The 25,694-nt window shown below is 36.4% G+C and overlaps 1 protein-coding gene across 11 annotated transcripts in view; it reads right to left on the reverse strand.

Annotated features, from left to right (window-relative positions):
• MYBPC1 (myosin binding protein C1) overlaps positions 1 to 25,694 on the reverse strand; it is an 89,594-nt gene that overhangs the window by 24,085 nt on the left and 39,815 nt on the right. For 6 of the 11 annotated variants that reach the window (XM_019732089.3, XM_019732093.3, XM_019732090.3 and 3 more), the window contains 14 exons: positions 25,402 to 25,568; positions 23,417 to 23,549; positions 21,707 to 21,831; positions 20,673 to 20,778; positions 19,549 to 19,715; positions 17,889 to 18,051; positions 16,829 to 16,935; positions 16,355 to 16,488; positions 11,022 to 11,181; positions 9,741 to 9,845; positions 8,794 to 8,982; positions 7,803 to 7,937; positions 4,577 to 4,630; positions 3,517 to 3,684 (listed from right to left, as the gene is read on the reverse strand). In XM_019732089.3, coding sequence (XP_019587648.1) covers positions 3,517 to 3,684; positions 4,577 to 4,630; positions 7,803 to 7,937; positions 8,794 to 8,982; positions 9,741 to 9,845; positions 11,022 to 11,181; positions 16,355 to 16,488; positions 16,829 to 16,935; positions 17,889 to 18,051; positions 19,549 to 19,715; positions 20,673 to 20,778; positions 21,707 to 21,831; positions 23,417 to 23,549; positions 25,402 to 25,568 — 1,913 coding nt within the window. The remainder of the gene's footprint in view (positions 1 to 3,516; positions 3,685 to 4,576; positions 4,631 to 7,802; positions 7,938 to 8,793; positions 8,983 to 9,740; positions 9,846 to 11,021; positions 11,182 to 16,354; positions 16,489 to 16,828; positions 16,936 to 17,888; positions 18,052 to 19,548; positions 19,716 to 20,672; positions 20,779 to 21,706; positions 21,832 to 23,416; positions 23,550 to 25,401; positions 25,569 to 25,694) is intronic. The other 5 variants (XM_019732101.3, XM_019732098.3, XM_088797286.1 and 2 more) reach the window with 1 other exon arrangement.

The raw sequence follows: 25,694 nt of genomic DNA on the forward strand, positions 1-25,694 counted from the left end.
TTCAGCAAGATATTAAAAAGATCATACACCATGATCAAGTGGGATTCACCCCTGGTATGCAAGGGTGGTTCAACATCCGCAAATCAATTAATGTGATACACCACATTAATAAAATGAAAAATAAAAATCACATGATCATATAAATAGATGCAGAAAAAGCGTTTGATAAAATCCAGCAGCCATTTATAATTAAAAACCCTTAAGAAAGTGGGAATAGAGGGATCATATCTCAAGATAATAAAGGTCATATATGATAAACCCACAGCTAACATCATACTCAATGGGGAAAAGCTAAAACCATTCCCCTTAAGATCAGGAACAAGGCAAGGTTGCCCACTTTCTCCACTTCTATTCAACATAGTGCTGGAAGTTCTGCCACAGCAATAAGACAAGAAAAAGAAATAAAAGGCATTCAAATCGGTAAGGAGGAAGTAAACTTGTCATTATATGCAGATGATATGATACTATATAGAGAGAACCCTAAAGACTCCACCAAGAAACTATTAGATCTGATAGATGAATTTAGTAAAGTAGCAGGATACAAAATTAATATTGAGAAATCAGTTGCATTTGTATATACCAATAATAAAACATCAGAAGGAGAAATTAAAAAATCAATCCCATTTAAAATTGCTCCAAAGACTATAAAATACCTGGGAATAAATGTAACCAAAGAAGTAAAAGATCTGTACTCAGAAAATTATGAGACACTGAAGAAAGAAATGAAAGAAGATACAAATAGATGGAAACACATACCATGTTCATGGATAGGAAGTTAAAACGTCCATACTGCCTAAGGCAATATACATATTCAACGCAATTCCTATCAAACTACCAATGACGTTTTTCACAGAAATAGAACATATAATCCTAAAATTTATATGGGACCATAAAAGACCCCGGATAGCCTCAGCAATCTTGAGAAATAAGAACAAAATGGGAGGTATAACAATACCTGACATCAAATTATACTACAAGGCTACAGTAATCAAAACAGCATGCTACTGGCATAAAAACAGACACATAGATCAATGGAACAGAATAGAGAGTCCAGAAATAAATCCATGCCTATATGGCCATTTAATCTATGACAATGGAAGCAAGCATGTACAGTGGCATAAAGACAGTCTATTCAATAAATGGTGCTCGGAAACCTGGACAGACACATGCAAAAAAATGAAGCTGGACCACCTCCTTATACCATATACAAAAATAAATTCAAAATGGCTTAAAGACTTAAATGTAAGATCTGAAACCATAAAATTCCTAGAAGAAAATATAGGAAGAAACTTCACAGACATTACTCGGAGTAAGATTTTTACTGATATATCCCCTCGCACGAGGGAAGAAAGAGAAAAAATAAACATGTGGGATTACATCAAACTAAAAAGTTTTTTCACAGCAAAGGAAACCATCAATAAAACAAAAGGGGATCCTACTGAATGGGAAAAGATATTTGCCAATGATATATCTGATAATGGGTTAATATCACAAATTTATAAAAAACTCACTCAACTCAACTCCAAAAAAACAAACAACCCAATTAAAAAATGGGCAGAGGACATGAAGAGACGTTTTTCTAAAAAGGACATACAGATGGCAAATAGACATATGAAGAAATGCTCAACCTCACTAGCCATCAGAGAAATGCAAATAAAAACCACAATGAGATACCACCTCGCCCCTGTCAAAATGGCTATCATCAATAAATCAACAAACAACAAGTGCTGGCGCTGATGTGGAGAAAAGGGAACGCTTGTGCACTGTTGGTGGGATTGCAGATTGGTGCAGCCACTATGGAAAACAGTATGGAGGTATCTCAAAAATCTGAAAATGGAACTACCTTATGATCCAGCAATTCCACTCCTAGGTATCTATCTGGAGAAATCCCAAACTCCAATTCAAAAATCTTTATGCACTCCTATGTTTATTGCAGCACTATACACAATAGCCAAGACATGGAAACAACCGAAATGCCCATCGGCAGACGACTGGATTAAGAAACTGTGGTACATTTATACAGTGGAGTATTACGCAGCCATAAAGAAGAAAGAAATCTTACCATTTGCAACAACATGGATGGACTTAGAGAACACTATGTTAAGTGAAATAAGTCAGAGAAAGACAAATACCATATGATCTCACTTATATGTGGAATCTAAAGAAAAGAATAAGTGAATAAACTAATCAGAAACAGTTTTGGAGACATAGAGGAAAAACTGAGGGTTGCTAGATGGGTGGGGGCTGGAGTAGGGGGAAAGTGAGGGGATTAGAAAACAGTTGGTAACCACAAGATGGCCACGGGGTTTTGAAAATTAATTTGGGGAACGTAATCAATAATGTAAAGATTTTGTAGGGTATCTGATGGACACATGTCCCATTTGGGAGACCACCAAAGGGATGATGTAGATGCCTGATCACTGCACTGTACACCTGAAGCTGAACAATAATGAACACCAACTATAATTTTATATATATATATATATATATATATATATATATATATATATATATATATATATGTATATATATATATGTATGTATATACTTACAAGAAGCGGAGTACAGCATTAGGAACAGAAACAGTGGAAATGTAATGGCTCTGCGCGATGTCAGAGGGATAGTGGATAGGGGTAGGGGGGTTCACACAGTGTGAGGGATATAAATGATAAACGTCTAAGTATTACTTTGTCTAGTGTACCTGAAACTAATAAAAAACAAAATTAAAAAACAAAAAGGTTTCCTTGAATTGACAGGTTCACTTCATTCATTTTCTAGAAAATGTCTGCCAGGTACCCAGTCTGACTAGACATTGTCTGTCATGCAGTCATTCTTTCAAGTAAAAATAGAATTTCATGAAAAAAGTCAGTAGTTCAGCCTCTAACTCAGTAGCACCAGGGCTTTTCCTAGTCACAACCATTATACACAAGGGCTTTATACATACTTTTCACTGTCACAGAGTATAGGAAAAATGTGTACTCAAGGACCAAGCTTGATAACATTAATAATTTTTATGCCACATCAAGGACACTCCAAGGCAAAATTGGCCCTTTTATTTTCATTGCAAGTGCACGGTGGTGAGGAAGATAAGAACGACTAAACCAGTTTGTGGCACTGACTTGATCCAAGCTGAGGCACTGCTTTTACACCTTCGGAGCAGATTATTATGTGTTCACGTTATTATGAAAATGATTGTGACCTTGCAGACCCACTCGAGCCATGTTGCTGCTGCAGGAATTGCTTGCACTGCTACATCCACACTCTTTCTCTTCAACGTCAGTGTTGAGGAACCTGGTGAGGCTGGCAAACTGGTCCTCATACCAAGTTAGAAACCCCAGGGCTGACATCCACACTGCCTGCAAAGAGCTGTTTTATTCATTTCTAACTCCCAGGAGACGTCGTTAAATAATATCAAAAGGAGAGACAATGAACTAGGAAGTTTTGAGAAAGGGGTTAACAATAACAAAAGCAAATAACGTGAAATGGAGACAAAGTTTTGAAAGCCTTGCCACCTACCTATGATTTCCTTCACAAGGATGGGCTGAGAGTAGTACTTAGGCTCACTGGCACCGGCTGCATTCACAGCCTTCACACGCACAAAGATCTTTGCATCCGTTGGCAGACCCGTGATGGTGAACTTGGTCTTGTCAATCAGATCTGTGTTCGCAGCTACCCAGTTCTCAGCTAAAATCCATTTAAAAAAAGGAGAAACGATGTTTAGTGAAAAAACCACCCTAACCAATACAGTTGACTCAACATTACTATTTTACTCATAATTAAATCATTTGGCCTGGACTCAGACTACGTGGGTGGGCATTTTTCCTATTTAAATGAAAAACATCCTAGAACTGCTAACTTAAAGAACAGGAAAAAGGATAATCAGATTCTGCTATTTCTGAAAAACCTTTTATTCAGATACTAGGGTCTCCTGCATAACAGTAACGGTCCCCAAGAATCTGGCAGGAGTTTTATTCCAATTCAGTTTTATAATGATGGAGGTAACCATGATATTTAGCTATCTATATATATTAAAGTTCAGAAAAACAGGAAAATGTTATTCTTACAAATGAGATGCCAACCATTATAGTCATATAACGTCTCTACTTTATCTCGGCTGGTTTATTATTATGGACACTCGTATGAGCATAGGGAATGTGATCAGGCTCTCATTTATGAAGAAGAGAAGCACATATCCACGGAAAGTGGAAACACAGCTCAGGAACCAAGACCTTGTAAGGAGTTGGCACAATTCTTTCACCTCAATCAAAAATTCTGACTTCTTAAAAGCTTTTTATAGCTTTGTCTACAACATCGAGAGAATGTAAACCCAGCATCCATGGCTAATAAGTACTTCAGCTTCTAAAAGTTTGTCTTCAGTAAGCCCATTCCAGGAAAAAACAACAACAACAAAGCTTGGATCCCACATTATTAACTCAACTGCCTGCCCTCCCCCTGCATCTCTAAGGACTTCTTTTGGGTGCGTGGAGGGTGGGTGTACTTCACATTTGGTCATGGAACATTCCAGAAACTTTATCATAGAGAAAGAAAGGTTGAGAGCTTTCATAGAATACTTTACCTGGCAGGTCATATGCAGCCTCCCCATTTTCATCAGACTGTTTTGCTGATGTACCTTTGAGAATCCGTCATTAAAATTAATTAAAGACACCCACTTTCACACCAGAATAATATCGTTATCAGTAGTCAGCATTCTCTGTTAGTAAAGTATGCAAAGTATGCAAAGATATGTGTCTTCAGAGCAGTGACGGAAGAGACCAAACACATTAGGAGGGGGATCCCTCAGGAGAGGCACTGCCTGCTCTGTTCAGACTGTGGTTTTTGTCCTGAGGCACCTCGCACAGAGAAGAGGAGGAGAAAGGAGGATGGGGCACCTCCAGCTGAGGGAGCAAGAGGTAGAGAAGAACAAAGCAAGTCCCTAAAGAGAAAGGAGGGGCAGGTCCTGGATTCTACAGGGGAGCAGCACACAGTGGAACAATCTATCCCTACTCCTGTCCCTGTCACCCAGCCTGGGAGGGTCCTCTGGGTCCCCAGGGGATGGAGTACTCCAATGGTGGGGCTTGTGCAGTAGTCTGGGAGTGAGGGTACCCCTAATGAGGCCAGCCCTGTCTTACTTACCAGGGCTCTAGTTCTCAATGGAAATGAAAACTGCCCCAGCAGCTGGTGAGGCAGCCTCTGGTTGCCATGACAACAAGCTCTTGGTCAAGAAAACAAATCAAGCCTGCCTTTGGTCCCTGTTTCACATGAGTGAAGTGAATGTTGCTGGCTCAGAGGGTGGTCATGGGCATATCCCAATGGTTTGGGGTGATGACTGTGTAGGTATCGGGGGACTGGGGACTGCATTGCCCCCAGTCCCCTGCGTCCCTTGGAATATTCCCCTCTGTCTCATTCCAAAACTTCTAGGAGTATCAGGGTATAGGGGCAGGAAGCCAGAATATCCTTGTAGCTTAGAGATCATGTGGATGACAAAAATTACTTAGGATTTTGAAAAAGAGATACATCTTTAAGCTAATGGTTGGTTGGGGAGCTATTGCGTTGTTATTTTCATAGTCAAGAGACAATTGATGAAAAAATGAAAATAGGAGACAAAAAACGTACACGAAAGAGTGAAGAACTAGTAAAGGAGAAATATTTCAAGAGAAAACAGGACGAAACAAGATCAGAGGGGAACAAAAACAGCCGATCCCTTCACATTTGAACCACGGTAACTGAGGGGGATAAAAGAGAAGAAGGAAATAGAGTGAAGGAAGAAAACAGTAAAATGCTGCAGGCATTAAAAAAAGAGAGAAAGGCAGAGTCCAAACCAACACACGATCTTACAGAAGAAAGAATTCTCTTACAGAATAAAACCTGACAGGTTGAAAAGCATTAAACACTACAGAAAATTAGTCTGGAGGACAGCAGCCATTAAAAGAGAATGAAGAATAGGGCAGCCACAAAAGGGAAGTAAGAAAAGACTGCAAGAAGAAAGATACAAGTTCCATAGAAAGCTAATTCCAAAACGTTATGTGGCAAAGTATATACATAATAATGACTGTGTACATATACATATGTATATGTGTATATACATATATATCTACACAGACCACACACAAAATCATGTAAAATACACTTCGTTGTATTTTATCTAAGGTGGGTAACATCAAAATGACAGCCATCTATCATTTTGCTGTATCTTCTTACTTTTTAAACCTATCAGAAAGAAAAGAGTAAAGAATTTGCTCTGTTTCATACATACATACAAGGTTCTTGGTCAGCAGCCAAAACACACACAACACTGGGAAATTCTGCTGGCTGGGCAATATAAACAACAGAGTGAAGCGCTCGTGATTTTTTGAAATGAGGGTAGGGGAGTGGAATGGGAATAAACCATATTCTGAAGCTCCCAAGAATTTACCAGTTGCATGAGTGACATTGCCCCCCTTCCATGCTGGGATAACTCTGAGAACTTCTTCTACTGTCCCCACTGGTTTGGGTTAGTAGCTCTCTAAGCCCTGGGAAAATAAGCGTAGTGCTCTGTGAGCACAGCGCGTGTAAATGGAACCGAGTGGTATAAAGATGCTTCATCCCCCCTCCTCTTCTTTCCTCCCAACCAACAGTGGTCATTTTCACGGGTGCCCCAATCCAGGGGCTGGGAATTTCCTTCTCAGCAGTTTTCTCTTCATAGGAAGTTTCTTCTGCATAGAGGTTTTCCTCCTGGGGTGGTGCATTTATGTTCACACTCCTGATATCTCAAATGTGTTCTGTGGTCTCTCTTTGCTTCATATGAGTAAGATCCATGTTCAAGTTTGGAGTCCAAAGAGTTTTCTTAAGGGCTATGTCTTAGCCCGTCATATGTGGAGATATGAACGCATTTCCCTGGTGGATGGTTTACCATCACCTAAGATAGAGCCTGAGTCCAGAGCTGGGCCATTTTGAATCACACATTTTTCAAATCATGACAAGTAGGAAATCAAAGACACAAAATGCTTTCAGTGAATTTCACATCTTTTTTGCTTTTAGGTACACTCTGGCCCACATTTTCTTGCATCATTTTCTCTTTTTCTATTATTTCTATTAGCAATTTTTTTCCTGTTTCTCTTCTGCTCCTAAATTTAAGCCAGTAAATTTTTATATACCCAAGCCACACATTGAAACTATTTCTTACACCATGTGGGATTTAATGCTGCTTCCTTTAAACATTGAAAGTTGTCCTTAATTATTCTTCTTCTTCTTCTTCTTCTTCTTCTTCTTCTTCTTCTTCTTCTTCTTCTTCTTCTTCTTCTTCTTCTTCTTCTTCTTCTTCCTCTTCCTCTTCCTCTTCCCCTCCCCCTCCCCATTCCTCTTCTCCTTTTAAGAAGGCAGGGGCTGATCATCAGATAGCCATATATACAGTCTCTTTATTACCCAGAAATAGGCAGCTCTTTTGATAGCTGACCTCTCTGCTCAGTATAGGGTTTAGAATTTCCAACTCATTGCATCCTAACTAGACTCTTATTTTGCTTTGGTACAACTTAATTCCACCAACTAAAGAAATGGAAGTCCCTGAAGTTTTGTCAGCATCCCTTCCTCCTATGTCTTAGATCATCCAACTGGGCAGCCTCGCTAGGATATTTTTGAGATCTCAATTTGTTAGCCTCAAGTACCAAAGAAGGGCTACAGTTTTATCCATTTTAGAAGGATGACCTTTGGCTTATTGTCGTTTTCAGTGAGAAGGAGATGAGTTCCCAAGAAAGAGAAACAAAAGAAGGGGGAGCATATCTCACCTATTGTTGCAGGTATTCATTTTCACTACGAATCGTACTTACTTCCTTCCAAGCAATATTCTAGCACATAGCCATCTAAACCTGCTGCACCAATCTGGTCTGGGGGCCGCCACTTCATTGTGACCGTGGTGTCAGTTACAGAGTCAACAGCCAGAAGAGTAGGAGGGCTGGTTACAGCTTCAAAGATAAAAGACACAGAAAAAAAGACATTATTACCTACAGAGTTATGGCACAAGGAATGGTGATAAAATGAGCTGGGATGCAAACAAAAATATACACAAAAGACCCACGTCTTAATAAAATTTAATGAAGACTCCTGACTCCTTGAGTATATGCTGTGTGTTAGGCAAAGGTCTGCTAGACATGGAAAATTTTAGAAATGCTGCCACACTTTCTCTCCAATTTGGGAGGATAGTGTGGGTAGCTGGGAGGCCCAAGGAAGTTGGAAAAAGTCAAAGTTGGGGATTTAATGATCTAGAGTAAATTTCTCATAACTCTCTAATTTTAAAGTGCAAATAGTGAAGACCTCTTACAGTCTGTTTCTTTTTTAACAGTCTGTTTCTTTGTCTTTGCTGAACTGACATTTTTGGTTCATAGATAACATTTAAGGTATGACTGTAAAGCAAAGCCTAGTTTCCAACTGTGCTTTGTTGAACAGATCTCATTTGTTTTAGTTACAGTTTTGGCACCAAGGTGCTGGGTTATACCTTTGGAGGGACAAATGGAGAGTGGTCATGTGTCAGTGGGTTCAGCAACACGTCTTCAGAGGGGAGTGGAAACCACAGCTACCCACAGCTGTCACTGGAATTCTGGTAGTGAATTCCAGAGCCTACATTATGAAGACATGTAACTCTACCAAAATTGTTTTTTAATTTCTTAGACAGAAAATTGCTCAGAACCACCTCCAACCTCCTCAAGTGGTTCACCAACCACTCAAGAGGCCTCCAGATCTGCTCCAGTGATAGGTCAGAAGGAAGCAGTCATGATCTGGGGCAATGATTCCCATGACAAAGACACATCTCTCTTGACTCACCCAAAGGAACAAAAGGCTTGGAGGGCATACTGGGCTTGGAGATGCCAATGGCATTCACGGCAAAGATGCGGACCTCGTAGGCCACACCTTCAATCATTTTTTTGGGCTCAAAAGTTGTTTCTTTGCAGAGATCAAAATTCAGCCTCATCCATCTGGAGCTTTGTTTCTTTTTCCTCTCAATAAAGTAGCCTGCAGGTGACACAAAATAGGAACTCAGATTTTTATCCTGGTCTCCAAAATTAAACTTTGTCAAATATTAGAAGTTCTTAAATTTTCTGAAAGAGTCATGTATGTATGTATTTGTAACCCACTTTATTTCATCAGTTGTTTGAGAGAGATTATAGGGGATACAAATATTAGCATCAGAGGAGATAGATAAAAATAGCAGGAGTACAAAAAATTAAAATTGTACAAGAAGAAAAATAGATCATAAATATGTAGGTCTTACCAACTTAATGTAATTGGTATAGTTGATCAATAGATTTGGCTCTGAATCCCAGCAATGTATGTATAAAAGGGGAAATTACCAGTTTTTCTGAGTTTCATTATTAGTAAGTAGAAAAAAGTTCTTGTTCCATAGGGGAAGCAAATTCTTCTAAGAATTTAACTATAAAAGAAATTTCTCCATAGACATAATTCTGTGGAATGAGACATTTACCAACTAGTTTACTTAATAGTATAGTTAGACTCATGGTATTTCAAATTTATATACTGGATATAAATGTCAACCAAAGAAGAGAACAGTCAATTAGATAATATTTATCAGAGCTATTAAAAAATCTCAAGTATTTATACAACATCCCAAAATACTTCACTTTGAATGGATAAAGATACAGTATAGTAGTTTTTCTTCTAAATGCCCTATTTTTAATGTACTCTATACTAAAGTGCGTAAAGAGGACACCAACTCCAGTGGAAGTTCCACAGACTGACTACCTTGTAATTACCTAAAATTGGGGAGCCTCCATCGTAGGCAGGAGGCTCCCAGTTCATGATGCACCAATCATCTCCCACATCTGTCACATTCGGTGCCACTGGAGGATCAGGGATGTCTGTAGCAAACAAAAAATAGAATAAAATATGAGAGAGAGAGAGAGAGAGAGAGAGAGAGATGAAAAATATTAATTGGAGAATGTAGGTTAATTGGAGAATGTAGATCAGAGAAGCAGTGTTATTTCTGAGTACTTTTTCATGTTTACTGAAATGCACTTAGTAACTAACTTGGGCAAAAAGTCATGCTTCATATGAAATAAGAGAAGGTAAGCCAAATAAAAATAAAAATCCTTAAACTATCATCACAACATTAGAGAACAAGCCATACATGGAATCCAAGACTCTTGTTCTTTACCTTGAAAACAGTAACTAAGAAATTATTGCCTAAATGTTGGATGTGTCTTTGTTTTGTTTTGTTTTCTAACTACAAAGTAAACTTCCAGTAGAATTGAATCAAGGACTGATTATTATAAATTTTACATCAGTTGGAAGACTGAAGATGTTGACTAGTAAAAATCCAAGTCAGAAATGGCAAGTTACCATGTTTTGTAAATATAGTTAGTTCAGTGCCTGATAAAGTGACCTTAGTTTTCGGTCAACTTGAAATACATTTAAGGAAAAACTAAAGTGAGATGAACAGATCATGAAACCTTGGATCAATAATCTGCTAGATTCATTTCACTTGGTTTCAGGCTTTGGAAAAATTCACTTAGATGGTCGTCTAAGAACCAACCAAAACACATCTTACTTCTCTACAATGATTGTGATATGGGAAACTATTTAGCAATTGTGTTTCAGTAACTTTCGAAGACACTGAAAGGGAGTATGACTGTGGAGAATTAATGACCAGCAACCTAAAATGGCTACCTCAGCTACTCATTCCTGCAGTGTGTCCTCCATGCAACAAAAAGAGGGAAAGGAAGAGGAAGGGAGGAGAGGGGAGGGAAGGAGAGGAGAGGAGAGGAGAGGAGAGGAGAGGAGAGGAGAGGAGAGGAGAGGAGAGGAGAGGAGAGGAGAGGAGAGGAGAGGAGAGGCGAGGCGAGGCGAGAAAGAAGGAGAGAAAGGCGAAGAAAAGAAGTAGAAAAAGAAAGATAGTGTTTTGTCAAAGATAGCTCTCCTATGTTTCTCTTTGTTGGCTAATTGGAAAAGTTGAGAGAATCAAGAGCTGACAAAGTCTACTCTGGGTCTGGACACGTCAACTTGATTCTCAAAGTTTTGTGATCCAGAGGACTTACCCACAACTTTAATCTTGATGCTAGCATGTGCTTCTCCAGCTTCATTTTTCAGATTTATGTTGTAAACACCAGAATCATCTTTTTCAGCTGCATCAATGATCAGACTGCTGCTGTCAGGGTAAGATTCTGCTCTTATCCGGCCACTGCCCTCCATAATAGCCTAAGGAGGAAAGAAATAAAATGTGCATGATCCATCCAATAACCAGGACTATTCCAGAGTGCCTTGGAACTTAAGCTGGACATAGTATGAATGTCTAAAATGCATGTTCTAGGTTTAATTCTTCATCAACTCTAAGGACAAAGGTATTATCATGTTGTTTACACACGAGAAAACTGTGGGCCATGGCTGCCACATGGTTAAGAAGTGGTGAAACTGAGATTTGACTCTAAAGCCCACTAACCATTAACTCACCAAAGAGAAAGTTGGAAGACTAAAAATATGAGTGCAGTGTCATTCTAGAGGAGTCTCTTTGTATATGAAATTAGAAATACTTAAATTCATTTTAGAAACTAAATTATGATTTTTTATTTTCTTAGATGTCTTGAAAATTTACAAATATTGAAAAGGTTTGAAGAAGGCCACAATGCCAATTTTCTATACAAGTTGTTGAGTATTGATTTTTTTTCCCCTCCCAATAGCACACAAAAGAATGAACATCTAATTCCCAAAGTAAAGACAGTGAGGTTGAGCCTTCTATCATGTTTTCTTTCCTTTATTTTCTTCTTTGTCTCCACCACCTCCTCCCCCTTCTTCTCCACTTCTTTTTATCTTAAACCAGAAATTTAAAGCAGCATTACATTTTATTCATTCTCAGGTCATTAATATTTTCTATATGACTATGAACAGCCAATATGCAAAAAGGCAAAACAGAGAAGGTCTACTCCTGCTCTCTCCTCCTTTGTCTCTGGGTTAGGAATCATAAATACCCAATAACAAAAATTTGACAACAGTAAGAATACCTGAAATAGTTTTCATAATTCTGTTTTCTAACAGAACAAAATTTCATCATATTAGCAAAATTCTAATCTTGAGATTATAAAATTTTTTTCAATGTGAAAAGAAGAATATTTATTTAAGATGGTGTTACATTACCCTCCTCAGTTTTCTATATTTTGCTTGCTGTTGTGTTATACTTTACATAGAGTGAATGTCACACTTTTTAGATGTACAGTTCTTTGAATTTTGACAAATTTACGTGATTGTGCAACCACCACCACAATCAAGATAACAGACTATTTCCATCACCTCCTCATGCTCCTTGGCAGTCACCCACTCACCCCACATTCTGATCCCTGGGAACCATGGGTCTGTTATCTGTCCCTACAGTATTCCCTTTTTCAGAATGCCATATAAATGGAATCAAACAGTGTATAGCTTTCAAAATCTGTCTTCTTTCACTTAGCATGATGCTCTTTAGGTTTATCCATGTTGCTGCATGTATTACTACTAGTACATCCCTTTTTACTATTGAGAGCAGTCCATTGTATAGTATATATGCAGTTGGTATATGTATGTACAAACTGTGTGTTTGTACCACTGGACTTTTGGGTTGTTTCCATGTTTTAATAATTATAAATTAAGCTGCTATAAACATTCATGTATAGGTTTTTGTGTGGACATATGTCTTCATTTCTGTTGGGTAAATACGTAGGAATAGCACTGTAGAGTTTTGTGGTAAGTGTAACTTTATAAAAACTACTAAACAGTTTTCCCCAGTGGACATACCATTTTTCATTCCCACCAGCAATGTATAAGAGTTTAATTGTTCCATATCCTTGTCAGTATTTGGTATTGTCAGTTTTTTAAAATGGTTTTTTAAAAATACTTTTTTTTTTTTGTCTAGCCTCTTTCATTTAGCATAATTACTTTGAGATTCACCCATATTGTTGCATGTGTCAGTAATTCACTCTTTTTTATTGAGTAGTAATCCATTGTGTGAATATCCTACAATTTGTTTATATATTCACCTATTGATGGACATTTGCATTATTTTCAACTTTTGGATATTATAAACAAGGCTACTGTGACCATTTGTTCTAATAGATTTTTTTTGTAGGTTACAGCAGATTTTCTGCATCTATGATTGTCATCTGTAAATAAATACAGGTCTACTTTTTCTTTCCAATATGGACATCTTTTGTTTCTTTTTCTTGCCTGATTGCCCTGGCTAGAACCTACAGTATAATGTTGAAGAGAGTGGTGCGAGTGGGCATCTTCTCTCTTTTGTTCCTGATCTTAAGGGCAAAGCATTCAACCTTTCAATATTAAGTAGGATGATAGTTGTAGGATTTTCATGGATGTCTTTTATCATGTTGAGGAAGTTCCTTTCACTTCCTAGTTTGCTGAGAGATATTAGAAATGGATGTTGGATTTTCTCAAATGTTTTTGTATCTATTGATATGATCATAATTTCCCCCTAGTTTATTAATATGGTAAGTTATATTAATTGATTTTCAAATGTTAAACCAACCTTTGCATTCCTGGGATAAACTCTACCTTGTCATAATAAAACATTATTCCTTTTATATGTTGTTGGATTCAATTTGCTAAATTTTGTTTAGAAATTTTTCATCTATGTTCATGAGTGATATTTTGTAGTTTTTCTCTTCTTGTAATGTCTTTTTCTGATCTTGCTGTAAGAATAATACTGGCCTTCAAGAGTGGGGGCATACTGTTCTCTCTGCTCCAATTTTCTGGAAGAGTTTGTGTAGAATTGGTATTATTTCTTTCTTAAATATTTGGTAGAACTCTACAATAAAGCCATTTAGACCTGAGATTTTCTTTGTGAAAAAATTTTAACTACAAAGTCCATTTCTTTCATAGATAGAAGGCTATTCAGTACTGATTTAGTGGCATTTCACAAATTCTGATTACGTAGTGCATTCATAAAGATTTTCTAATTTCTCTTGTGATTACTTCTTTAATCCACGAGTTTAGAAGAATGTTACTCAGTTTCCAAATATTTGGGAATTTTCCAGCTATATCTCTGTTATTGCTTTGTAATTAATTTCATTGTGGTCAGAAAACATACCTTGCATGACTTAAATTCTTTAACATTTATTGAGAGTTTTTTATGGTCTATTTTGGTAAATTTCCCATAGGCATATTAAAATAATGTCCATTCTGCTTTGTTCAATGGAGTGTTCTATAAATGTCAATTACATCAAGATGGTTGATAATGTTTTTCAAATCTTCTATATTTTTAATGGTTGTCTTCTTGTTCTATGAACTATTGAGAGAAGAGTATTGAAATCTCTAATTTATACATTTTTCTTTGAAATTTTATATTTTGGTGTTTGTTTTCTACTTGTTCCATCTGTTCTCTGTACTTTTTTTTCTGCCTTTTTTTAGATTAATTAAATATTTTTTGTGACTGTATTTTATGTCCTTTGTTGGCTTATAAGATATAAATAATTTATTTAAGTTTTAGTAGTTTCTTTAAAGTTTATATTACACATCCTTAACTTTTCACAGTCTACCTTCACATGATATTATAATACTTCATGTATAACAAAAGAAATTTACAATAGAATACTTCCATTTTACCCTTCCCAATCCTTACTTCCATTTCTCCCCTGTTGTCCTTAGGTTTTTATTGTCATAAATTTTACTTACACTTATGGTATAAACCACAAGATGCATTGTTACTATTTTCAATTATCTTTTTAAGAGACTTAGATAATAAGACAAAACATATATTTATCCATGTAGTTACCATTCCTGATGCTCTTTGTTCCTTTGTGAAAATGTTTTCATCTGCTATCATTTTCCTTCTAACTTAAAGACTTCTTTTAGCATTCCTTGTAGTGCTGGTCTGCTGGTGATGATTTCATTCAGCTTTTATGTATCTGAAAATAATTTTATTTTGCCTTCATTTCCGAAAACTATTTTCACTGAGTACACAATTCTAGATTAACAGGTTTTTTTTTCTTTGAAGATGTTGCTCCACTGTATTCTTACTTGCCTTGCTCCAGAGAAATCTGATGTCATCCTGGCCTTTGTTCCTGTGTATTAAATGTGACTTTTTTTCTCCATCTACTTTTAAGATTTTTTTTTTCCTAATCACAGGTATAGAACAATTTGATTACAATGGGTCTTGGTGTTATTTTGTTAATGCTCCTTGTGCTTGGTTTTTGTTGAGCTTCTTGTATCTGCATTTTGTAGTTTTCATCAAATTTAGAAAAATGTTGTCCATTATTTCTTTAAATATTTTTTTGTCCCCCTCTTTGGGGACTCCAATTGCACTTATATTTGACTGCCTGAAGTTGTCCCATAGTTCAGTGATATTTTTGTTCCTCCAGAAAACAGAAAAGGAGGAAACACTCTCCAACTCTTTGATGATGATGATGATGAATAAATTATTTTAGAGTAATTTAGGTTCACTGCAAAACTGAACGGAAAAGTACAGAGTCCTCACATAACCCCTGGCCCCATATATGCACAACCTCCCCCAGTACTGACATCCCCCATCAGAGCAGCACATTTATTACAAATGATGAACCTACACTGGCACATCATTATCATTCAAAGTCCAAAGTTTACATTAGTGGTCATTCTTGGTGTTGTACATTCTATGGGTTTTGACAAGTCTATAATGACATATATCCATAACTATAGTTTCATATGGAACAGTTTTACTGCCTGTAAAACATTTTATATAGGAAGTGACACAGTCACACTTGAGCTGGCACAACTCTACCACTTCAACCTTATTTTTCTTTTCCTCATTCTGCCCCACCCACACTGGCTTTCTTTCTATTTCTCCAACACATCAAGCTCATTTTCTCCCTTGGTCCTTTGCACTTGCATTGACTTCACCTGGAAATATCTTTCTTTTGATCTTCTATAATGAATTCCTTATTGTCATTCAGAAAGTCTGTTGTCATTTACCACACAATCACTTGATCATAATATTAACCTATTTTTTAAAACTTCATAGCACTTATTACTATGCAAAATAATTTTGTCCATCTAGTTATTTAATATTTCATTGTCTGTTTCTCTCCCACGCCATTCCCTGACACTCATTAAAATGAAAGATGGAATTTTGTTCACTGTACATAAAAACATGCCTGGTCACATAGTAGGTAGTCAGAAATATGAAAAGTACATGAAAAACTATTATGCTTGCCTGAAAATCAGTGATCTTTCTTTATCAAAGGAATTACATCTTTGCTGTACCCCTGTACATTTATTTGCCTTCTTCTTTCATCTGAGTAATGGTGGGCAGGGAGTAGGGAGGGCAGTGTGTGTGTGTGTGTGTGTGTGCGTGTGCGTGTGCGTGTGCGTGTGTGTGTGTGTGTGTGTGTGTGTGTGTGTTTGTAGAACAAACCTTGTCTGCTCGGCTCCAAATGACTTTAGGAGGTGGTTCTCCAGTGATGGGAATCTCTAGACGAAGCTTGCTTCCTGCAATTACTGTCACTGTATTGTCAGCATCAAGACCATCTAGGTTGATTTTAGGAGGATCTGGAATATTAAACATGGCCTTTGTTATCAGACAGTCCTTTTCATGTAAATATCTGGGCTAGTTCTTGGCTAGTGCTAAACATTGGTAGTAACCAATATTTTATCTGGCCAAAGAGAATGTAATGTTGATGGTGCCTAGTTAATGTTCAAAATTACTTCATTGTAAGACTTCTAAAGAATCAACAATTATGATTAGTGATTAATACCAATTATGTATTTTTTTCTTTCAACATCATATAGTTTTGAATATGTTACAATTCCAAAAAAAGTCAAAACAAACAAACAAACAAAAAAAAAACACAAGAACACAACTCTGCAAAGGTTTCTTTTATCTACTCACCAATAACACGAACTTTGGCAGGCAAAGTAATAGAGTAGGCATCTGGTGTAAATACATAATCACCTTCATCCTCAAGGAGAGCACTGTCTATCACTAATTTGTGGATTCTAGGGAAATGAGAAAAACATATTTCTAACACTTTGCAAAGACTTAAATTGTATATGACCCAAACTGAGGAGACACCTGGCCTTTATCTGATTAACTTGTTTAGTGCAGCCTGGAGAGAGAGAGAGAAAATAATGTGAAGGCGTAATTATTCTATATATTGATCCATATTAAATATTTACTTTTGGACTATATGGAATTATCTCTATAAATACAGACTACTTATTATGCAAGAGTCTCTTATTCTTTATCTCTTTGGCTTTAAAAAGGCTAAAAGATAACATCTCACTAATGCCATACTTTAAGATCCAAGAAATTACCAAGAATACCCTTGAGTTTAACTTTATATGCCATACCTCAGAGCAATATTTCCTAACTTTACTGGGATCATGAACAGTGAATATCTGATGGACACTATGGATCCTCTCTCTGAAGAAGAGCAAATATTTTTGTACACACAGAATTTGTTTACAATTTTAGAGGATTTATGAGGGCCCCTGAAGTTCATTCATGATCTTCTCAGAATCTAGGGATCCAAGTTTAAGAACGCTTGCCTTAGACCTTTACTGGATTCTAGGATGTCATGTCCCCTCAAAAAAAAAAAATTGAGGAAAGGTATATGACACTTATTGGTTAGGGAGAATTAATCCAATTCAACCAGTTTCTCAACTAGAATTCAATATCATTCCTCTAACCTATTTAGATAGAAAGAATCAGTCAGTGGATTTTGATTAGACGAAGCACCCGACTATAACGTGCATATTCCAGGATCACAGGTAAGACGTGATGTACAACAAAGAAATCACATGCTCTCGCTATTTGGAAGCAAAGAACTAGAGATAGATGCTCTCCCAATTACTACTTTTCAAATATCCTTGCCAAATACATACTTTAGGAAGTGGAAAAAGTGGAGATGGGGACCAGCCTTCACGTATGGATCACTTAGCTTGCGTACCTTCCTTTGTGCACAACCTTTAGACGGTCACTCTCCTGAACTGGTAGGCCATTTTTAGTCCATTTTCCTGATATGTTTTCAGAGATTTCACACTTCAAGCAGATTTCTTTTCCAAGTTTTACAGTCTGATCAGTCAGAGGTGTCAATACCTTCAGAGGCCTCACTACAGAAATAATAGATGGTTGTTAAGTGCCAAATCCAATCCAGATAGGCAAAGATGGTGTCATTTCACAATGGTACAGTCAGTTTTGCTATTAATGCTTGCTTGGAAAATGAGAATTTGTTCCAATGCAATTGATATATTAGGGGACAACTGGAGCATAACACAAATTTCATATTTGATTATGCATGATTTCATTCATGAGAAAGACTAGGTAAATCCAGAAAACTATGCCCAGCTGAACTGAGCCAAGCAGGGCTGCACAAAACACACAAACATACCTCAAACATCTACCACCTACCTCAGTTCACCCATGTGATTATGAGCCAGACCCATGCACATCTGAGATTACCACTACACATCCAACTTCAAATAACCTCTCTCCACCACTCCACAATAGTGCACAAGCTGCAAAACTTCCGACACTGCTTCCATAAGCAAATTTCAGGTCTTTTTCAAGGTAAAATGCCATATTCATTGTAGTTTTTATTAACCATTTAACATTTATAAACTTGCTACTATTTTTTGTTAGGTTCTTATTGTTTTGATTTCCTTTTTAATGTGTCACTGACAAAAATTTTGAGTGTTGTGCCCATAACCCCGCTTTCCCCAATAGCCCTATGGTTTTGATTGCATGACTTTGTATTACCACAGTGAGTTTTAGAAATACATATGCTCCATTATAGCAGAACTGACTGTAATTGCTTTAAATGGATACAAATATCGATAAGGATATGTCTGTGGTTGTAAACTTTTTTTGATATTAAAGTAAAATGGCTACCATTCCATGAAGCATAAAGAGTGTACTGAAATTACTTCTGAATTATTCTGTGATCATATGAATTGCAACTGGTCTAAGAAAGAAGAAAGAAAGTAGGATTTCTGCTTTTCGTGTGTTATCAATCTTCTCATGAGATTTGCTATTTTAATTCTCATGGCTAACTGGAAAGGACTTTCTCCGCCGCTGAGAACTGACTACCAATAGTGGACATTTGGGGAAGTACATTAATTCTCTCATGCCGCTGAAGCAGATTAGCAAATTAGCTCTTATAATGTTCTCAATTGAGGCCCATTAATTTGAGTAACTTTTCACCCCAAATGTAGTTGCAGAGTGTTGAATGTTTATTTAATGTATAGATAGCAAGTTCACCCATGGAGTAAACAAACATTATCAAGATTTGACATAATATCTAAGTATTTATCATCTATTTATATGGTTTGGGAATAAAATATTTCTCAACCATTTGGGTAACTTGTTCAGCAGGTGATTTTAATACTTCCATCCCAATACTGGTGCTCCACTGTTAAACTGAGTAGTCGGTTCTTTTCTCAGAGACCTTGATTGGTATGACACACACACTCAGAATGGAATTTAATTTTACATATTTAAAATTGCCACAAGTAGAAATCATATAAATTGAAACTTTCTTAAAGCTGAGTTAACAAATGCAACACCATTAGTAAGCCAATGTGGGAGCCATCCAAGGAAGTCTTACTTACAGTCAACACTAAGCTTAGCGGACGATTGTCCTCCTGTAGTCATTACAGAATATTCTGCACTATCGGCCTTGGTTGCTCCTTCTATGATCAAAGTGTGTTTTTTGCCCTCAACTTTAACTTTGTATCTTGATTTTGGACCCGGGATGATCTCCTCACCATTCTTAAACCTGGGTTAAAATAGGTTATTAAAAACAATGTTACAAAAGCCCTTCAGGAGTCGGACCTATTGGTCTTGTTTTTCCTATATCCCAGTGTCTTGCAGTGTCTGGCACTAATTGTTGAATTAAAGAATGTATAAATCAATCTATCAGTGCATGAATATTACAACAAATGTTGTCTAAAAAATTACATTAAAGGAACATAAGCCCCCTCTTTCCACTCAAGATCAATTAGATGAAGATGCAAAGAGTAGATATTACTCATGTTTTGGCTTTTGAGGTACACTGGTGAGAACAACATTTTAATACATTTTAAAGGTAGCTATGATTCTAGATTAGAATAAAAAATCTACTCTGTACCAAATACTAAAGATTACTGTTATGTGATCTACTATACTTCTCAACAAAGCATTTCATGTTAGGATTCTGAATCTTCCAGTCTTTAATTTTGAGGTGACTCACAGAGAACTTGAGAAAACACTTCCTATCTGACCAAAATTTTTTGCCTTTTAATTTTAAAAGTAATTGGTGATTCTTAGTCTAAAATGTTTTTCTGAGGAACTCACAATCAAGTGACTAGGAATAAAATGAAAAAAAAAAAGGTAAATTTTTCCAGGTAAGTTACAAGTATGACACAGTGAGAAGAAGCATGGTAGAGAGGTAAAGAGCATCCATGGGCTTTGGATTTAAACAGACTTAGGCAAACTTAAGCCATCCATTTATTAGTAAGTGCCCACTTCCCTACATCCTTACCAATATAGATTTCTGGATCTTTTTTTCAGTTTCATAGGTGGGAAAAAAGAAAAAAAAAACCCATTAGTGTAGTTTTAGTTACCATTTCTACTAACACAAATGAGATTGAGATTCTTTTCATATCTGTAAAAGCAATTTCCTGTTCTCCAAACTAAGAAGGTACTTTTTTTGTGTGTCTATTAAAAATGAACAGACCTCAGGAAAGCTATTTACCATTTTACATTGGCGTCATCTTCAGATACCTCACATTCTAATTCCACTTTCTCCCCACAGTAAGCATTTGTATCTTCCAACAGTTTGGTCACCATAATTGGAGGCTCTAGTGTGAAAAAAGAGAGAATTAGAATCATTAAATATCCAAAACCCACTTATGACCCTGTATCTGTTCACAGATGAAAAATCAATAGTAAGAACCATACCACTGAGTTATAGTTAGATGGTGGTAGAGAGTAGGTGAGGTTTTGTGGGCTTTTTTTTTTTTTTTTACTTTTCTTGGCAAAATGTATAGCTGGCAATCCTGGGTAAGTTTCCACAATTTTCTCATAACTCTGAAGAGAGTTAAACAAATATATTATTGTTCTAGAGAGCAGACGAAACATCCTTTTGGCAAATAAAATATTAGGTGGTAGACATTTCTGATGAAGGAGAACTATAATACTAAAATTCTTTGATTTGGTTCTAGATGGATGATAGAGATTGCAGGATTGTCTCAATCAGAGGGCCTCACAAAGAAAAGAAGTGATCCCTGACTTCACCGGCACCCTCTAGCTCTTTTCACCATGTCTTAGTAAATGCTGGTCTTCAGAGCCCTCAGTGCCAAGCACTGATGCCCTTTTACTTATGAAGCTGGTTTCAAGACAGATCTATTTGTGATCAGCTGAGTGTGTGAAATGAGGATTATCCTGTAGACTCTGTTAAGTTTCAGAAGCTATAACCAGAATAATTACATTGCAGAATACTCCTTGCTTGAGTCAAAACCTCCAGGCATTTTTACTCAGCAGTTTTTTGTCTTCCCCTTGGCTTTTTTTCAACAAACCTGAAGATTAATTAGGATACACAGTAATTGCCAGTGTAGAGAAGCTTCAATGCAGAGCCAATCTAACACCTAAATGAAACCATGTCTAGAGGTGCTACTTGCTCTGTTCTGGAGCTCCAGAGCTCACCTCATCACTTTCATTTTGATTATTAGCCCTGGGATAAGGAAAGCCATCAGCTCTTGATGACTCCAGTAAGACATTTCACTTTACCTCTCACAAAGAGCTCAGTGGAACATTTTTCATCACCAGCTGTTACATAATACTCCGAGTCATCTGTTAGCGAACAGTTATTGATAAACATGATTCTTTCACATCCTTTATGTTCAAAGATGTATCTATTTTAAATAGGAGGAAGATAAATAGAGTCCATGAACTTCATTTTATTCTTTTCTTTATTGTCAACAAATTTGGCTTATACTTTGATAATGCTTAAAAGATAGGGATATAATTTTGATCTGCCATTTATGCAGCATATCCTAAATAGTTTAATAAACATCAAACATGAAACCATTTATCTTTATAATATATATAGATGCCCATTTATATTTAATATATTATTTCTGTTATTTTCTTTTAGACAAGGTTTTTTTTTTTTATTTCAAATATAAACAGTACTTGCATATTTTCTATTTAATTTTTTTAATCCATTGTTGAAAAATAGGGTTGGTTGAGGTTGTCAAAGAGATTGCTAACTCTGTAAATTTAAAAAAAATGACCAATTCATCTACTTTGTGGAGAGACAGAGATTTGATCTTATTCATTGATTCCAATCCTTGCCTAGCCCAATGACACAGATTTTGGGGGGTGAATAAATAATTATACAATATAAGCAATAATATGAATTTAATCACTAAGATAGACAGTAATACTATAGAATGTGATATTCTCTTAAATAAGGTTAAGAATGAGTGTTATCATATCCCAGTTACCATCTTCTAAGAAAAATACTTGGGTATTTGGAAACACAGCACTAAAAGCCAAGAAGATTGCAAAACTTAATTATCTGTGATCTGCATTATGGATCATAGGGCATTGTACTAGACTAAAGAAAAAGATTTCATTTGGAAAATTCTCAAATTGAAGACTTTAAGAACAAAACACTCGACATTTGCTAGATAAAGATAACCAAGTAAAATTATGTTTTTGGTAAATTCAGGCCTCCTTCAAGAGATTTTTACCAGATACAAACATTATCACAAAGTCACTCTGTAGACATGACCACTTTAAGAAATGGGAAGCCACCTAATTGTACTACAGAAGTGACAGATTTTCAGGATTAAAGTCTTTTATAAATGGGCATGTGCCTCCTGTTAACTTTTAAAAAAATATATTGGAGTTGAAAATCTCTCAGGCTGAGAAGGATCTCTGTAAAGCAGTTTCATAATAGACTAGCGATACCATCAGACATCAGGGATTAGTTTGTCTCCTTCATTGGGGAGAGGGCCAAGAAATAATAAAACACAGGCTTTAGATGCTACTCTGGAAAAACGAAAGTTATCTAATTATAAAGTGTGATTCCCAGTTGGTATATCAAATAGGTATTTCAAACTTTTTCAAAAAAAATTTTTTTTTAAATTGGGAGAAGTTTTTTTAAATTGGGAGAAGTTTTTTTAAATTGGGAGAAGTTTTTTTAAATTGGGAGAAGTCTTAAATAATCACATATAACCTATAGTGACACAAAACCATAATTGGGAATCACCTGAAATAGTTCGTGTAGAATTAAAACATTAAACAAGGTTTAATTTATATAGCACTATAATTTTAATGGTTCTAAAATACATGAAAAGTTTTTACTCGCCCTCCATATGAATTTGTATTATAAAGTTTTAACTAAAAAGCACTTTTATTCATAGAAAATTAAGTCAAACTACTGTTTGATTTATGGAGTTATCAATTGATTATTTGCAAAGCCCCACTTACTTTGTGCTGGGTCGAATTTCTTGACCATTTTTATACCATTTCACCTCCAACTTTGGATCTGCCAGTTCCACAACGAACCTAACCTTGCCTCCTTTATCAATCTGATATGCAGGATCAAGAATTTTTGCAAAAGCTAGTAGAGAGAAGAAGCAAAACTATGTTAATATGTGCATATGTATGCTATAGATTTAAATAGTCAATATATGTACAAGAATCTAAAACAAAATGAAAAATTGAGACTTGGAAAAAAAATTGGAACCTTCCAAATTATCACTTATATTTTAAAATTCTGTTGATTTATGTACAATAAGATGGTTATAATTTTTAAAGAGAATCACATGTTTTTGGAAGAAACACGAGAAAATAATTACTGAAAGGCTTTAAAAATGATTGTCCTAACCCTTAAGGGAATGGTATGATATAAAGCATCCAAATGAAATTGAACTTGAAATTGAACTAGCATGATGACAGTCAGGACCACTGGTATTGCTTTTGTATAATACTTCTATGCCACAGATAGTTTTTCGTCCTGGAATTTGTGAGATAAATTCAACAACACATAAGATTAAATGGAATGCCTTTGACTAACTGAAATAGTAGGTTTATCAGAGTTTTTGTACTGTGGATTTGCCCAAATAGTGGCATGTTTAAAACACTCTTCCATGTATAATTGGGAACTCAGGACTTTAAAACATTTTAAATAACACAGAACATAATGTTTGCTGTGTTTTTTTTTTAAAAGTAGTCTTTGAAAAGTTCTAAACAGAGGTAGTTAACTTCTTTTTTAAATTTCATAATTTTTCAGATTTCAAAGATAATAATTCTCATTTAGACAGTTTGGAAAATACCCTTACGTGTGAAATAACTGGTGAAGTTGTCATGCTTGCATTTTCATCATTCCAGCCTTTTTACACTATTGCTTAAACAAGCTCACTTTGTCAAATTTTAACAAGATAAAAGAAACAATAGCTTTACAAAAAAGTTATCTATCACATACCTCAAGGCATCAATTCAGAGCTAAGTGATACGAATAAGAAAGTTCAGTGTGGAGGGACAGAGATGTCATCTGGCTCCACACCTTAGAATTCATATATTTGTGACTCAGTCTCAGACACCTCTCAGGAATAAGAAAGTTCAGATAGTGGCAATGGCTGAGTTATGTACACAAAACACTTCTATATTTCTCTGGGGCCGTTTCTCTACCAGTTTACAGTGAGGTTTAGAATAAAGGGCAGATTTTTAAAAAGAGGTGATGATATTCTTTCAATTCTATTTGAACATTAACAAGCAATAATAGGTTTGATATGTTAACTGGATGTGTCATAAAACCAGTAACTGAGAATGACCAAGTAAATAGGAAACTTGGAAGAGCTGATGATCAATGTAAAATGTATTTTTTAATTTTAAATTTCAACATCTCAAAGTGCTTTTTTCTTTTTAAAGGTAATTAAAACCACAACAAACTACACCTACTTTAGATCTTCAGGGAGCAGCAGAACTATTTTACAAAACACTTGGATAATCTTATTAAGTGTGAGACGTGAATGCCTCCCACCCCATCAAATGGGTACAAGGATATGATGGTAAAACAAGAAGACATTGCATCAACTCTGCTTAAATAAGAATAAAGAATTTGAGAGTGAGAAAGATATCGAGGCTGGAGAAAGAGGCCGCTGAGAAATTCCCAGTGACAGTGGGAATATTTAAGATTTCCTTATATACCGTATTTGGTATTACTTTAACGTAATTCTTCTGTTATCTTAAACCTTCTGAAACTTACCTGCATGGCCAGTGCTGTGCAAGGAAGTGAACTATTTCACCTGGAGCCAAAGGTAGCTGAGAGAAGCGTAAGCCCTGCAAATCCCACCGCATCCAGTCCCACCCCAAACCCAGGGGTAAAGAGGATCACCCGCTGGGGTTCACGGTCACGTCTTTCGCGGGCACAGGACCCGGCCCACACGGCCACGCTTCCCTGGCGGCCTCACCTGCGCTCTTCTTCTCCACCCTGCGCATGCGCTTGAGCCGCTTGAGCATGCCGCGCAGGTCGGTGATGCCGTACTGAAAGGCGATCTTTTCGTACTCGTTGGGGTTCGCATTTTTCAGCAATTCCCACACGTCTATCTCGGGTTCTTCCTCGTGCTGCTTCACCTCCCTAACCGGGGAGAACCATTGCCTACGTTAGTAGTTGCTCACTGGCTCTTAAACACAAGGAAGGTCGCAGTAGGGTCTGGATTTTCTGTTTAGTGCCTGAGTACTTAAACTGAGAAGAAAGCCTACT

Source organism: Rhinolophus sinicus, chromosome 1 (genome assembly GCF_057876585.1).
Source record: "Rhinolophus sinicus isolate RSI-liver-muscle chromosome 1, RSI-T2T, whole genome shotgun sequence".
NCBI lineage: Eukaryota > Metazoa > Chordata > Mammalia > Chiroptera > Rhinolophidae > Rhinolophus > Rhinolophus sinicus.